The following is a 16,270-nucleotide window of genomic DNA, read 5'->3' on the forward strand; positions in this document are numbered from 1 at the left end:
TTTTCAATATTCAGTTGGAAGCCGCCCAGAGTGGCTGGGGAAACCCAGCCAGATGGGCGGGGTATAAATAATAAATTATTATTATAAATTATTATTTATGGTCCAGCTCTCACTTCCATACATCACTACTGGGAAAACCAGAGCTTGAACTATACGGACCTTTGTTGGCAAGGTGATGTCTCTGCTTTTTAAGATGCTGTCTAGGTTTGTCATCGCCTTTCTCCCAAGGAGCAGGCGTCTTTTAATTTCGTGATCAATATCAAATTAAATCAATATTTAACATCTATCAATATTGATAGATGTCATTTAATTGTTTGGCTACTGAATCTGATAGAGCCTTAGTGAACTCAGACCTATCCTTCTCTTGATGTACCTACAAGCCATCACAACTTCAATTTCTTTGCAACCCTGCAGATAAGCCCTAGCAGAAATCAGAATTCCTGTGTCCAGTTTACCAATTATGGCATTTAAGGCTGAAACATCCTTTTCCAATGTGTCAGTTCTGCTAAATCTTCTCTCTGCTGTTTATTTAGACAGGTGACATTGGTAGCGTAGAAGTTCCCACAGTGAGGGAGTTTCAGTCTCTGTTGTGGCTGAGTCTATTGCGCCAAGATTGTTATTACACCTAGCTGAGGTTTCATTATATGGATGAAGCTGAGGTTGCCTGGGAGCATATATATTGCCTCCTAACAAGTTTCAATCAATTGACCAGTTAGTTAAGCTCAGGGCCGTCTTAAGCATATCAGGTGGTTCAAAGATCCCTCCAGTGCCCCCCCTTTCCCAGAGTTGTCGACCTTTCCCCAAGCCTCTGCGGGCATCGCTCTCCTCCCGCGGAGGCTTGGGAGGCAGGCTGCACGCCTTCCAGCCATATGGTTGACAGGGCACAGCTGGCGGGTGTGCAGGGAAAGGGGAGGCCGCCAGCAAAGCCACACAGCTCCCCCACTCGCTGGAGCACCCCTGAGAGGCCAGCACCCTGGTGCAACACGGCAGTAAGCCCAATGGGAAAGACAGCTCTGGCTAAGCTTTCGTTAGAGGAACATTTAGGATAAGGCTTCTCTAGCCCCATTACTTACACATGCACCCCGTAAACCAGGGGTCACCAACCTAAGGCCCATGGACCGGAAGCTGCCCCTGAGCCACCCCCGAACTGAGTTGCCCACTTGCGTGCTGCGCTAAACCCATGCAGCATGGTGCGGGGACTTGCTTCCGCAACACCAGAAATTGCACCTGCGCATGTGCAGATGCCCAAAAACACAGGCACGCGCATGACCCAGCCCACGGAGGGATCTCCGTGGGACCAATCCAGCCCAGGCATTGCTGACCCCTGATGTAAAGGACGAGGACTGTCCATGTAAGGCATATTTAGAAACTTTATATACAAACTTGCACTTGGTTTCTATCGTTGAACTCAGCCCAGCTGGTGCACAAGAGGAGGCTCTGGAGGTAGAAAATAAAAATGGGGGCTGAACTGGGAGAGATGACGAAGAAAAAGCCCAGGTATTACATAAAAGGTAAGACTGAAGGTGCTAAAGAAGTGTCACAAATTCCATGAGTAAAGCACCAGAATAGAAAATGGATATTCTACAGAGAAGAACAGATAACAAAAAGATTGAAAGCAGCAGGATGAAGGGAAGACGGAATTCATAGAGTACAAGAATGTTAAAGACATAAAAGCAACTTTTGGGTGAGTGCAAATAAGATAAAGAAGCTGATGTAGATAGAGATGGGGTGAAGAAAGGAAAGAGATGGTTGAAAGAACAGGTAGAATGAGCAAACCAACCAGAAGAATAAAGACTGGAATGAGAAATAGGGCAGAGATCAGAGAGTCCAGATGAAAAATAACCATGATCAAAAGAGTGATGTCCACAGAGGAAGGGCTGGGGTTTAGATTGTGAAGATACAAGCAGCAAGTTTTAGAAATCTGAGGAGTTGAAGGTCAAGAGGAATTAAATATACTCTGCTTAAGCGACTGACTATGAGGACGGATAGGGACATGGGTGGCTCTGTGGGTTAAACCACAGAGCCTAGGACTTGCCAATCAGAAGGTCGGCGGTTTGAATCCCCGCGACGGGGTGAGCTCCTGTTGCTCAGTCCCTGCTCCTGCCAACCTAGCAGTCCGAAAGCACTTCCGGCGGGAAGGTAAATGCCATTTCCGTGCGCTGCTCTGGTTCGCCAGAAGCGGCTTAGTCATGCTGGCCACATGACCCGGAAGCTTTACGCCGGCTCCCTTGGCCAATAAAGCGAGGTGAGCGCCACAAGCCCAGAGTTGGCTGCGACTGGACCTAATGGTCAGAGGTCCCTTTACCTTTATGAGTATGGATAAAAATATTGTCATTTGAAGCATGCAGAAGAACATGAATGCAGAAGAGGAAACTGGAGTTTTATCAGCTTCAAGAAAATGTCCTTACAGTCATGAAGGAATGGCAAAAGACAGTTGATGAATGGATAAGCGCTGCTGAAACAGGTTTGGCTAAGTACTGCTGGAACGGGTTTTGAACACAAGCAGTAGAATAAGGTAAGAGGCAAAGACTGAAGGCATGGCCAGAATGATGCCAGTATACGTAAGGCTTTTGACAAAGTCCCCTATGATAGTCTTGCAGAGAAGCTGATATAATGTGAGCTGGACAGGCCAAATGTGAGCTAGCAGCTAGGTGGTTTTGTAGCGGGTTGACCGAACCTAAAGAGTGCTCACTAATGGTTCCTTGTCATCCTGGAAAAAAGAGAAAAATGGGGTGCTGTGTTATCTTCCAGGCCCATTATTGTTCAATGTCTTTATAAACGACTTGGACAAAGGAATTGAGGGGATGCTCATCAAATTTGCAGATGGCACCATACTGGGAAGGGTAACTAATGCAGCGGAAGAAAGAATAGGGATTCAATATGACCTTAACAAATTGGAAAACTGGGTCCAGACTAACAAAATGAATTTCAAGAGGGACTAACAGAAGGTTATAAAGCTAGGCAGGAAGACCCAGCTGCACAAATATAAGATGGGAGACACCTGGCTTGCCAGTAATACATGTGAAAAGGATCTAGGGTAGTGGTTCTCAACCTGTGGGTCCCCAGATGTTGTTGGACTACAACTCCCATCATTCCTGAGCTCTGGCCTTGCTAGCTAGGGGTGATGGGAGTTGTAGTTCAACAACACCTGGGGACCCACAGGTTGAGAAAAGCTGATCTAGGGGTCTTAGCAGACCACAAGCTTAACATGAGTCAAGAGTGTGATGCAGCAGCAAAAAATGTGAATGCTATTCTAGGTTGCATCAACAGAAGTCTAGTGGTCCAATCAAGGGAAGTAATAGTCCCGCTCTATTCTGCCTTGGACAGACCACACCTGGAGTACTGTGTCCAGTTCTGGGTGCCACAATTTAAGAAAGATATTGACAAGCTGGAACATGTGCAGATCAGGGTGAGCAATACGATCAAGGGTCTGGAAGCCAATCCTTATGAGGAAAGGTTGAGGGAGTTGGGTGTGTTTATCTTGGAAAAGAGGAGACTGAGAGGAGATATGAGAGCCATCTTCAAATATCTCAAGGGCTGTCACATGGAAGATGAAGCAAGCTTGTTTTCTCCTGCTCTGGAGGGCAGGACTCGAACCCATGGCTTCGAGTTACAAGAAAGAAGATTCCGACTCAACATCAGGAAGAACTTTCTGACAGTAAGAGGTGATGGACAATGGAATGGCCTCCTTCGGAAGGTGGTGTGATTCCTGCATTGCAGGGAACTGCACTAGGTGACCAGTACCGTCCAACTCTACAGTTCTGATTCTGGAGGGACTGGGCATTTACCTAGAACTTCAGTATTCAAGAAAGAAACATAAGTATTAAGTGTGCATGTTGCAAGTGGCGTAAACATAATAGGGCCTGCTGCCCACCTACCTTCTGTGAAGCAGGACATTTATGAAACTATGGATGTTTGCTTAGAAGAAAGTCCAACTAAATTCCATGAGACGTGCCCCAATTAAGTACGCATATAATTACATTTGTATCCTTAAAACTTCCAAATTCAGTTGCTCTCTTCTGATTGTCCAGGGCACTTCATTCCCCGCCTCCCCCCAGAAAACTCCTGGACCCGGGTGGTTGGTTGCAATGACTGTAGACCCAAAGTGCTGACTCTGGATGGTTGAATGTTTACTTTGCTTGTTTAATAACTTCATGGTTGTCTCCAATACTCAAAGGAACCAGCTTAGTCTTCCCCAGAGATGCATCTCTTGTCCCTGGCAGTATGTACGAGAAGGTGAAGAGCTATATAGATGCACCCTGTGCTTTCAGATGTCATAATGGTCCCCAGTATTGCTGCATGTAGCCAATTCTACTTTTTAAAATCCAAAACTTTATTCCAGCAACCTGATGATCCTGTTCATGAAAGACTTCCTTCACTCATATTAGAGCTAATAATTTTGCTTGTAACTTCAGTCCATTTATATCCATGCTGAGCGATATATTTTATTGACAGACCTAAAGAAGAAGTCAGTTGGCCATGTTCCCTTCCCAGGTGGCCATTTAGTGGGGACAGATTTGCTGAAAGCGTTGTCTGAGGGAACAGGTGCACGGGCAAAGGAGGTTTGCTTCTCTTTCTGGTACTTTCAACTCCATTCCTATTGGCTTTCCAAAGATGACAGCTCAGGGAGACAAATGCAAAGATGAAATGGAAATGCGTCAGTGAGAAATAGGGGCTCCCTCCTCTTTCTCGGTCTCTTGCTGTCCACCCCCTATCCTCTTGAGCTTTTCTAGTAGCTTGGAGGGAGAAAGATGTAGCAAGTGAGAGATGTCAGGTTTGGCTCAAAAGCCTACCAGTTGTTGACTTTTAGGCTATGCATAATTAGTATGGCGTATGTTTCAATATAATGTAAAAAAAAATGGATTGGAAGATACTTTAACATGTGCAAGCTTCTCATGGTGTTAGTAATGCAAGATTTTTGGATAATCTCTCTACTTACCGCTCACCTAATTGTGTTTCTCCCATTTCATGCCTGTCTCCATGTGAACATGTGCTAATGTGTTACATTGAGTAGCACAATTGTTCAAAGTACCACCTGATTTAAAATTCCATTTTGCAATGTAGCTCTCTGAGCAGAGAAGCTTCATCTTTCTTCATTTGTTCAGTCTCAGTACTGGTGAAAATAATTTGTCTTAGATAATAGACAGCAGCTCAGTCAAGCTCCCTGGAGACCATTCTACCATTTTTGTTGTTGTTTAGTCATTTAGTCATGTCCGCCTCTTTGTGACCCCCTGGACCAGAGCACGCCAGGCCCTCCTGTCTTCCACTGCCTCCTGCCGTTTGGTCAAACTCATGCTGGTAGCTTCGAGAACACTGTCCCACCATCTCGTCCTCCGTTGTCCCCTTCTCCTTGTGCCCTCCATCTTTCCCAGCATCAGGGTCTTTTCCAAGGAGTCTTCTCTTCTCCTGAGGTGGCCAAAGTCTTGGAGCCTCAGCTTCAGGATCTGTCCTTCCAGTGAGCACTCAGGGCTGATTTCCTTCAGAATGGAGAGGTTTGATCTTCTTGCAGTCCATGGGACTCTCAAGTGTCTCCTCCAGCACCAGAATTCAAAAGCATCCATTCTTCGGCGATCAGCCTTCTTTAGGGAAGTTTTTAATGTCTGACGCTGTACTGTTTTTAATATTCAGTTGGAAGCCGCCCAGAGTTTTTAATATTCAGTTGGAAGCCGCCCAGAATTCAAAAGCATCCATTCTTCGGCGATCAGCCTTCTTGATGGTCCAGCTCTCACTTCCATATATCACTACTGGGAAAACCATACCTTGAACTATACGGACCTTTGTTGGCAAGGTGATGTCTCTGCTTTTTAAAATGCTGTCTAGGTTTGCCATTGCTTTTCTCCCAAGAAGCAGGCGTCTTTTAATTTCGTGGCTGCTGTCACCATCTGCAGTGATCATGGAGCCCAAGAAAGTAAAATCTCTCACTGCCTCCATTTCTTCCCCTTCTATATGCCAGGAGGTGATGGGCCCAGTGGCCATGAAGGGGATTCTACCATTACCACAATTTAAAACAGGTCTCAAGACCTTCCATGACCCCAGTTAATTTTATGGGAGGAAACTGATTCTGCATTATCCTCATGGCTGTCTTGTAGCTCTGTTTGACACTCTTCCTGTGTTTACACACATTTTAAAGTGAAGATCTTCTAGACTGGAGTGGACTAGGGTGGTTACATGTAATCAGAAACAGGTTATATTTATAATGCCTTTGGTTTGCGCAGTGTGGTGTGCCTTGAGATAATGGTCTCCAAGACTTGCGCTTGGGGTGTTTAAATACCACTACTCTGCCGTTTAATGTGGTGGTGATCATGTGCAGAATGCTTCTCCCATTGTTGCTGAATATAATTTCAAGGCGCATCTTCCCCCAGTACATCAAGGAGTGGTGAGAGTGAGGAGGCTTCAGAGGTAGAGCAGTCATCTGAGAAGGATTAATGCCCCCATTCTCAGAAATTAATAAATGGTTTTTACCTTCTCCCCCCGGAAGTAATTCCATTTGAAAAAGTTAAGATCCTAGAGAACTATTGCCAGTCAGTGCTGATGCTGGTGTTTCGGATTGCCTGTTGCCTTGGCCTAAGACAGGGCCCACAAGAGCAAAACACAAATGGAAAAGACAATTGAAAAGGCTGAGAAGTCCTGCCCACCTCTCTCTAACTGTATGGAGTGTCAGTGGTAAGTATTCAGGGCTCTGTACAGGCTTAGAAGACTGCTCTTCTCCAGCACGTGCTCATCTCTGAGCTGCCAAAAGGAATCAAACTGGTCCACGAGATGCAGAGCTGAGCCTGAATCTCTCACTGTAAATGCCCTTGTGCAGAGATGCTTTTCTAGGCTCTACTTTAGACTGATCCTTTTAAACTTAAGGGCTTTTTATGACATTTTAAAGAGGCATGCCATTGGATGAGTGGCACTAGCTGTATTGTAGTAGCACTGTGACTCAGTCTTGTGCCAATATGCCTGATGGTCACAATCTGTACACCTAGGGCAGTGGTGGCGAACCTTTTAGAGACCGAGTGCCCAAACTGCAACCCAAAACCCACTTATTTATCGCAAAGTGCCAACACGGCAATTAAACCTGAATACTGAGATTTTAGTTTAGAAAAAACAACTCATACATTAACATCTTTTGTCTTAAAAGAAAAACGCAGCAACAGAGCTTTCAATGATACAAACAACTTTTTATTGGAAGGTAAAAGTTTGCATTAAGATGATCCAGACAAAGTAAGGAAAGTAATCCCAAGTTCTTTCATTGGCTTAAAAATATTTGGCAGAGAATTCCACACGTTAAGGATTCCCTGAGCTTTTAAGCTCCAGCCCAAGCAAGCAAGCATTCTTGGCATGGCCCTCTGAGCATGTGCAGAGCGGCTCCTCCCCATCGCACCACCAGGTGCTGCCCCACATGCTAGCCCCATTCCATCGCCCAGTCCCGACCGCCCCCTACGCAGGGTGTGTAAAGCCTCAACCTCACAGCAGGGGGAGGAGGGAGGTGGCTGCGCGGAACTCTCGGCAGCCCACCAATGCGGTAGCATGTTTCTGAACGTGTGCAGAGCACTACACCCTCCCCACCCACAGTGGAGGCTCCCCAAGGGAAAACGTGCACCCTGGAAGTTGTGGCTCCGTTTTGCACCCCTTGATGCCCCATCTGAGGCACTTCTACTTGGACACAAGTCCCAGGATCCACGCCCAGCCTCTAAAAACAACATGAGTGCCTACATCACATATCCAAATGAGACCAATGCCTCACCCGGCCCTTCCCTTTGCACCTCCCTGGCCACAAGGCCGCCTTCTTGGTCTGAGCATCCCGTGCAGAGCGCCTGAGCAAAAGGAGCCCTAAAGGCGCTGCAGCAAACCGGCCAATTTGGGGATTTCGGCTCTTTACTGTCCTGCTTGCGCAGCATCCGAAACTGAGGGCCCGCCATAATCATTGCCAGTGGTATTTCGCCACCGGCTTGCACAAAATACTAATTGCCACAATATGCTCCGGAAGCCTCCATGCAATTGGGTGCAATGAACTCAGGCCAAAGAATAGCTGAGACCCCCATTTTGGAGAGAGTCAGTGCCCTGAAGGGCATCGCATCCCACCCCTGCCACGCAGTTTCCTATGCTGACCCGCTATGCACATGGTGCTCTGGCTGCCCAAGTTGAGCTGAGGACTCAGCGTGCCACCTTCGCCTTCTGCCAGCTCTGTGCTGGGGTGACGGTGTGTGTGCCCACAGAGAGGGCTCTGAGTGCCGGCTCTGGCACGCGTACCATAGGTTCGCCAGCACTGACCTAGGGTAACTTGCAATATGAGGTCAGATCTATAAACTGCTACATATGAAGGGAACCTGTATTGAACTTTTGTTTCGGTCTAAAGACCTATGACCTTTAGGTTTTTCTAAGCCAAGAGCATTCATCATTAAGCCTTGCAAGACCTGAAATGCTTTGACCAAATCAAGTCTAACCAAAGCAAGGCTCCTCTGCAAGTAAAATGAAGTGAAAGATTAGCTATAAGTCCAAGGTGTCTTTCATTCCTTCTATCCTTGAAAGTGCTTTAGCTGGAACAGGGCTAGCCAACATGGAGCTGTCCAGATATTGTTGTTGTTTAGTTGTTTAGTCGTGTCCGACTCTTTGTGACCCCCTGGACCAGAGCACGCCAGGCCCTCCTGTCTTCCACTGCCTCCCGCAGTTGGGTCAAACTCATGCTGGTAGCTTTGAGAACACTGTTCCACCATCTCGTCCTCTGTTGTTCCCTTCTCCTTGTGCCCTCCATTTTCCCCAGCATCAGGGTCTTTTCTAGGGAGTCTTCTCTTCTCATGAGGTGGCCAAAGTCTTGGAGCCTCAGATTCAGGATCTGTCCTTCCAGTGAGCACTCGGGGCTGATTTCCTTCAGAATGGAGAGGTTTGATCTTCTTGCAGTCCATGGGACTCTTGAGTCTCCTCCAGCACCAGAATTCCAAAGCATCCATTCTTCAGCGATCAGCCTTCTTGATGGTCCAGCTCTCACTTCCATACATCACTACTGATGTAGTCCAGATATTATGAGACTCCAACTCCCATCAGCTGCAACCATCATGGCCAATGATCAAGGACAGTGGCATAGTGTGGGTTGCTGGTGCCTAGGGCGGGCAAGCCACTGATGCCACTAGGGCACCCCCCACTGGAGCCAAGCTGTGCCATGCTGCACTGCCTGTCTGCCCACGCAAGGGGGAGCCCAGCCAGCTGACACGGCACTTGGTGGATACCCCCCCACAAACACACCTGCAGAGAGGAGTGCTGGGCCGTGCTGCACTGGGGTTGCCCCTTGCCTGCCTCCCTCTGTACGTGCCTGCTCACTGTGGGCCTTGGCTGCTCTGCCACCTGTGCCAGGGAGGGGATCCTTATGGAAGCTGGCACCTGCCAGGGAGGCCAGGTTGCACACCCCCAGGATTTTGCCTCAAGGATGGTGGGAACTAGGGCCCAACAACATCTGGAAGGCACCCCTGGGTTGGCAACCCTTGAGCTGGAGCATTTATAATGTTAAGTACACTTTTCAGGAGCTGAACTGATGAGACCAAGCTAACATAATGATCAGCTGGTTCTGCTTGGAGCTTAAATGTGAGAATGTGATCAAAATGTAAACCCTATTTAAAACACATGAGAGGTATGTCTTTTGTATTGATTATATGTGAGATGCACAACTGCAGGGGATTAGGGTCTGAACACAGTGGGACATGAGCCACTGGGAATATCTCCTGTGCAAACTCCAATGAAACACACACAATTTTTTAATTGTATTTTTATACTATTTTAAAGATTTTAAGTGGTTGTTGTTGTTTAGTCATTTAGTCGTGTTTGACTCTTTATGATCCCCTGGACCAGAGCATGCCAGGCCCTCCTGTCTTCCACTGCCTCCCTCATGCTGGTAGCTTCAAGAACACTGTCCCACCATCTCGTCCTCTGCCGTCCCCTTCTCCTTGTGCCCTCCATCTTTCCCAACATCAGGGTCTTTTCCAGGGAGTCTTCTCATGAGGTGGCCAAAGTCTTGGAGCCTCAGCTTCAGGATCTGTCCTTCCAGTGAGCACTCAGGGCTGATTTCCTTCAGAATGGAGAGGTTGGATCTTCTTGCAGTCCACGGGACTCTCAAGAGTCTCCTCCAGCACCAGAATTCAAAAGCATCCATTCTTCGGCGATCAGCCTTCTTTATGGTCCTGCTCTCACTTCCATACATCACTACTGGGAAAACCATACCTTGAACTATACGGACCTTTGTAGGCAAGGTGATGTCTCTGCTTTTTAAGATGCTGTCTAGGTTTGTCATTGCTTTTCTCCCAAGAAGCAGGCGTCTTTTAATTTCGTGGCTGCTGTCACCATCTGCAGTGATCATGGAGCCCAAGAAAGTAAAATCTCTCACTGCCTCCATTTCTTCCCCTTCTATTTGCTAGGAGGTGATGGGACCAGTGGTCATGATCTTCGTTTTTTTGATGTTGAGTACAGTGGTACCTTGGTTTAAGAACAGTCCTGTTTACGAACCATTCGGTTTACGAACTCCACAAAACCGGAAGTAGTGTCCCGGATTGCGAACTTTACGTCAGTCTAAGAACAGAATCCGAATGGTGGAAGGGCACTGGTGGCGGGAAGCCTCATTAGGGAAAGTGCACCTCAGTTTAAGAACAGTTTCGGTTTAAGAATGGACTTCCGGAATGGATTAAGTTTGTAAACTGAGGTACCAATGTATTGTCTGTCTCCTGAAAACATGAGCTGGGCTCTTATAAACTAAGAGACAAAAACACACAAGGAAAAGAGTCAAGAGGAAAGGTAACCGTAAAGCAAGCATTTCAATCTATCTGGGACCGGGTCAATGCAATTCTGGGCTGCATCAATAGGAGTATAGCATCTAGATCAAGGGAAGTAATAGTGCCACTGTATTCTGCTCTGGTCAGACCTCACCTGGAGTACTGTGTCCAGTTCTGGGCACCACAGTTCAAGAAGGACGCTGACAAACTGGAACGTGTCCAGAGGAGGGCAACCAAAATGGTCAAAGGCCTGGAAACGATGCCTTATGAGGAACGGCTAAGGGAGCTGGGCATGTTTAGCCTGGAGAAGAGGAGGTTAAGGGGTGATAGGATAGCCATGTTCAAATATATAAAAGGATGTCACATAGAGGAGGGAGAGAGGTTGTTTTCTGCTGCTCCAGAGAAGCGGACACGGAGCAATGGATCCAAACGACAAGAAAGAAGATTCCACCTAAACATTAGGAAGAACTTCCTGACAGTAAGAGCTGTTTGACAGTGGAATTTGCTGCCAAGGAGTGTGGTGGAGTCTCCTTCTTTGGAGGTCTTTAAGCAGAGGCTTGACAACCATATGTCAGGAGTGCTCTGATGGTGTTTCCTGCTTGGCAGGGGCTTGGACTCGATGGCCCTTGTGGTCTCTTCCAACTCGATGATTCTATGATTCAATCTCCCCTTTCCGATGGTCTTACACAGGAGACAACCTCAGTGGATTGTGCCTCAGCCTCTTTCATCCTGGGCAAAAAGGCCTAATCACTCGACTGTCCTTATCTTGCAGGACTTGGAGAATGACTACAAATGCACCTGCCCTCAAGGTTTCTACGGCAAGAACTGCGAAGTCAGTGCTATGACCTGCGCCGATGGGCCTTGTTTCAATGGCGGGACTTGTGTGGAGAAACGGATTGGCGGCTACACTTGCCACTGCCCAGTGAATTACCACGGTTCCAACTGTGAGAAGAAGATAGACCGGTGCAGTAATAACCCGTGTTTGAACAGTAAGTGTTCCTTTCCTCTCCGCAGTGTTTCATTGCACTAATTATGGCGATCCTAATTTGGATTTTGAGTACTGTATCCACAAATGCAGTAGGTTTTTTTTTTAAGCACATACTTTTAAGAGGTGAATCTTACTGTGTCTTAAGCAAGGTTTCATTTATCTAGCACAGAAGACTACAGGTGTTGTAAGGTTTTAAAGAATGTCCAGTAGTCTAGGTTTCACAAAACTTTGCAGGGTACTTTAGGAGGGACCTGTACAGTGGTGCCCCACAAGACGAATGCCTCGCAAAACGAAAAACGGGCAAGACGAAAGGGTTTTTCGGTTTTCGCGTCGCTTCGCTAAACGAATTTCCCTATGGGCTTGCTTCGCAAGATGAAACGTCTTGCGAGTTCTTGTGAGTTTTTTTCCTTTTTCTTAAAGCCGCTAAGCCGCTGATAGCCGTGCTTTGCAAGACAAAAAAACCGCAAGACGGAGAGACTCGCGGAACGGATTAATTTCGTTTTGCGAGGCACCACTGTAATGGTAAATCTCTTTATATTTGTGTAGACATTTCCCATATCTGCATACTATTGTGTCAAAAGTGTCCATAGCTTTTTGGTACAGAAACCCTAGTGAAGTAGTTTGCAGTTAAGAAAGCATTTGTTAATTTATTGTTAAAAGGCGAAAGGTTACAAATTGGCTTTTCAGAGCTATCCTGCTGGATTACCAAAATGTATGTTGAGGTTCCTTAAAGGTAAAGGTACCCCTGAGCATTAGGTCCAGTCACGGACAACGCTGGGGTTGCAGCGCTCATCTAGCTTTATTGGCTGAGGGTGCCAGAGTACAGCATCTGGGTCACGTGTCCAGCATGACTAAGCCACTTCTGGAGAACCAGAGCAGCGCACGGAAACACCGTTTACCTTCCCGCTAGAGCAGTACCTATTTATCTACTTGCACTTTGACGTGCTTTCGAACTGCTAGGTTGGCAGGAGCAGGAACCGAGCAACAGGAGCTCACCCCGTCGCAGGGATTTGAACAGCCAACCTTCTGATCGGCAAGCCCTAGGCTCTGTGGTTTAACCCACAGCACCACAGTAGTATAGCTGCTAGTTGCGCAGGGATCTCAGAGGCTTCCTTTCTGACCCAGAAACACAGACTTAGTCCTGAACTCTTGACAAAGGGAGGGCAGAGTGTCAGCGTTAATTAAAACTCCCATGGAAAGGCAACAACAGAATATTCAGTTCTCACATGGTGAATTTCACTGGGAGGAAACTGACTTTGCTGATGTGTATAGTACTGCTTGCATAGCATCCCAAAAGACTGAGTGGTGGGTGCTAGTAACATTCATACCACACATTGTGAATAATAATAATAATAATAATAATAATAATAATAATAATAATAATAATAACAATATATTATTTATACCTCGTCCATCTGGCTGGGTTTCCCCAGCCACTCGGGGTGGCTTCCAACAGAATATTAAAATACAATAACCTATTAAACATTAGAAGCTTCCCTAAACAGGGCTGCCTTCAGATGTCTTCTAAAAGTCTGGTAGTTGTTTTTCTCTTTGACATCTGACGGGAGGGCGTTCCACAGGGTGGGTGCCACCACCGAGAAGGCCCTCTGCCTGGTTCCCTGTAACCTCACTTCTTGGAGGGAGGGAACCGCCAGAAAGCCCTTGGTGCTGGACCTCAGTGTCTGGGCAGAACGCTGGGGGTGGAGATGCTCCTTCAGATATACTGGACCTTTGAGGCCGTTTAGGGCTTTCAAGGTCAGCACCAACACTTTTAATTGTGCTTGGAACGTCCAGTTAGCCAGTGTAAGTCTTTCAGGACCAGTATTATTCGGTCTTGGCGGCATAACATCCATGACAGCAGTGAATATATTTTAGGGACCAACCCAGGGCTCTGAGTTGTCATACCCAAATCTAGACTGAGGAGATTTATTCTGCAGCCAAGGGCCTTGAGGTTGGTTCTTAGAGCTGGGGCTTTGAGCAGAAAGCTGGAGCTGGAAGTCTAGTGAGCAGAAGATGTTGCTTGGTTGAATTCTCTGTTGAAACTCTATATCAGGTCTTATACCAGGGGTCTTCAAACTAATGGCTGTGGGCCGGATCCAGCCCACTAGGCTTGGAAATCTGGCCCGTGGACCCTGCCGCCCGCTCAGTCAGTCCCTGTGTGCTGAGGTCAACCTGGCGTGGCATGGCGTTCCCTTGAAAAGAAGCCACAGATACCTCGCCACACGGGGGTGGGACTGGGGGGGCAGCGGCACTTCCGCTGCTTCTGGAAGCTCCTGCAGCCAATTGGAAGCTGTGGACACCTCACCGCATGGGGGCAAGGGGACTGACTGAGTGAGTGGCCTTGCTGGTGAGCGGGCTTGGCGGGCACAGCCGCAGAAGGGGCTACGCGGTGGTGGTGGTGGCAGAGAGGTGGGCGCACAGCGGTTGTTGTTGTTTAGTAGTTTAGGCATGTCCGACTCTTCGTGGCCCCCTGGACCAGAGCACGCCAGGCACTCCTGTCTTCCACTGCCTCTCGTAGTTTGGTCCAACTCATGCTGGTAGCTTTGAGAACACTGTCCCACCATCTCGTCCTCTGTTGTCCCCTTCTCCTTGCACCCTCCATCTTTCCCAACATCAGGGTCTTTTCCAGGGAGTCTTCTCTTCTCGTGAGGTGGCCAAAGTCTTGGAGCCTCCGCTTCAGGATCTGTCCTTCCAGTGAGCCCTCAGGGCTGATTTCCTTCAGAATGGAGAGGTTTGAGTGGTAGTGTCAACCTAGTTGGTGAAGTGTGTGCAGGATCGCTCGCCAGTCGCGTCCCTCCGGGCAGCTTTGCTCTCCCAATCGACTCCTCTCTGGCATGCGCTCTTCGGCTCCCAATGCACTTCGGGTCAGTGCAGGTCAGGGGCTGTGGTTGTCCCAAGAAAGTGCGCAAGAGGAGGCTACTTTTGCAAGAGGCCGTGCCGTGGGGATCAGGGGTAGGGAGATGTGGGCAGGCTGGCGCGTGGAGATTTGGGGTTGGAGGACAGGCGTGGGTGGTGGTGGATAGGGATTAGGGAGACACGCAGCAAGTTGGATAGGATAGATAAAACCTTATTCGCATTAGCCAATGGCCATAGCAACAGTGAAACATTATAGTATACGCAGAAAAGGGAATTTGATATTAGAGCACAATTTAAAGTCCTGAATCAGCCGTCAGTTAGTGGCCCTTATTCTGGTTGCCCCTGCTGTGAACCCAGCAACCTTTGCTGTTATCTGCTCTTTTTGATCTGATAGAGGAAAGGCCATTGCGGCAGTGGCTGAGCGCCCTGGGATGGTTAGTACGAGTGGGGTGAGGATCTCGTTCCTCAGGTCTTTGTAGAGAGCGCAAGACAGGAGGACGTGTGCCGCTGTTTCGGTGCTACCGTCTCCACAGGGGCAAAGACGTTTCTCAGGCGGGATCTTTTGGAATTGACCCTCGAGTACCACAAATGGCAAAACATCTAGTCTTGCATGTGTAAAAGCACATCTGTATTTTGGGATAATAAGGTTGTTCCAGATATGGGGCCAGAGAATCAAAACAGAGAGGTGGAAAATGAGCAGCAAGTTGGGTTGTGAGGATGGGGCTTAAGGAGACATGGGTGCAGGTTGGGTCATGGGGATCTGGGTTAGGGAAGCACATTCATAGGCTGGGTCGTGGGGAAGGGGGTTAGGGAGACGTGTATAGGCTGGGTTGTGGGGATGGGGGCATGGAAGGCCTGCATGTAGACTGGGCCATGGGGGTGACGGAGATCCATGTGTAGGTTGGGTTGTAGGAATGAGCATTAGTGATACTGACCATCTCTTTAGCCAAAAGCAGGCCCATACTTCCAACTGAAATACTTGTAAGTTTATTAAAATTGTTCTTCTTTTTAAATACTTATTGTTTTTCCTGTTTTTTGTGCACTACAAATAAACTACCGTATTTTTCGCTCCATAAGACGCACTTGACCATAAGATGCACCTAGTTTTTAGAGGAGGAAAACAAGTAAAAAAATATTCTGAATGAAACAGTGGATGTATGATTTTTGTGGTTCATGCTGTGGCCACAGACATGTGATTTGACAGTGAGTTTGGGGTAGTCCAATGCAAAGATCCTGAGGATCCATGTGGATCCGTGCTTTGTAACCATGTTTTTGCGCCATTGCGGCCCCACGAAACAGTGGATGTGTGGGTTTTTTGGTGCAGGCTATAGCCATGGACATGCTATGTGATCTGGTGGTGAATTTGGGGTGACCCAATGCAAAAATCCTGAGGATCCATGTGCTTAATTTGCCAGAAGCAAGTGTAGGCACCGTATTTTTCGCTCTATAAGACATACTTTCTCCCTCCTAAAAAGTAAGAGGAAATGTGTGTGCGTCTTATGGAGCGAATGCAGGCTGCGCAGCTATCGCTGAAGCCAGAAGAACAAGAGGGATCGGTGCGCAGCGATCCCTCTTGCTGTTCTGGCTTCAGGGATAGCAATGCAAAGCCTCTTGAGCGCAGCCGGAGCGCTCCTCCCTCTTCACTCAAGAGGCGTTGTGTTGCTTTCATGTTTCTTGTTTCCCT

General features: G+C 47.6%; 1 protein-coding gene across 2 annotated transcripts in view; it reads left to right on the top strand.

The window, feature by feature from the left end:
- DLL3 (delta like canonical Notch ligand 3) overlaps positions 1–16,270 on the top strand; it is a 156,301-nt gene that overhangs the window by 46,482 nt on the left and 93,549 nt on the right. For both annotated transcript variants that reach the window (XM_081922099.1, XM_081922100.1), the window contains one exon: positions 11,515–11,731. In XM_081922099.1, the coding sequence (XP_081778225.1) occupies positions 11,515–11,731 (217 nt within the window). The remainder of the gene's footprint in view (positions 1–11,514; positions 11,732–16,270) is intronic.

This window comes from Podarcis melisellensis (genome assembly GCF_964234715.1).
Source record: "Podarcis melisellensis genome assembly, chromosome: 8".
NCBI classification, from domain to species: Eukaryota; Metazoa; Chordata; class Lepidosauria; order Squamata; family Lacertidae; genus Podarcis; species Podarcis melisellensis.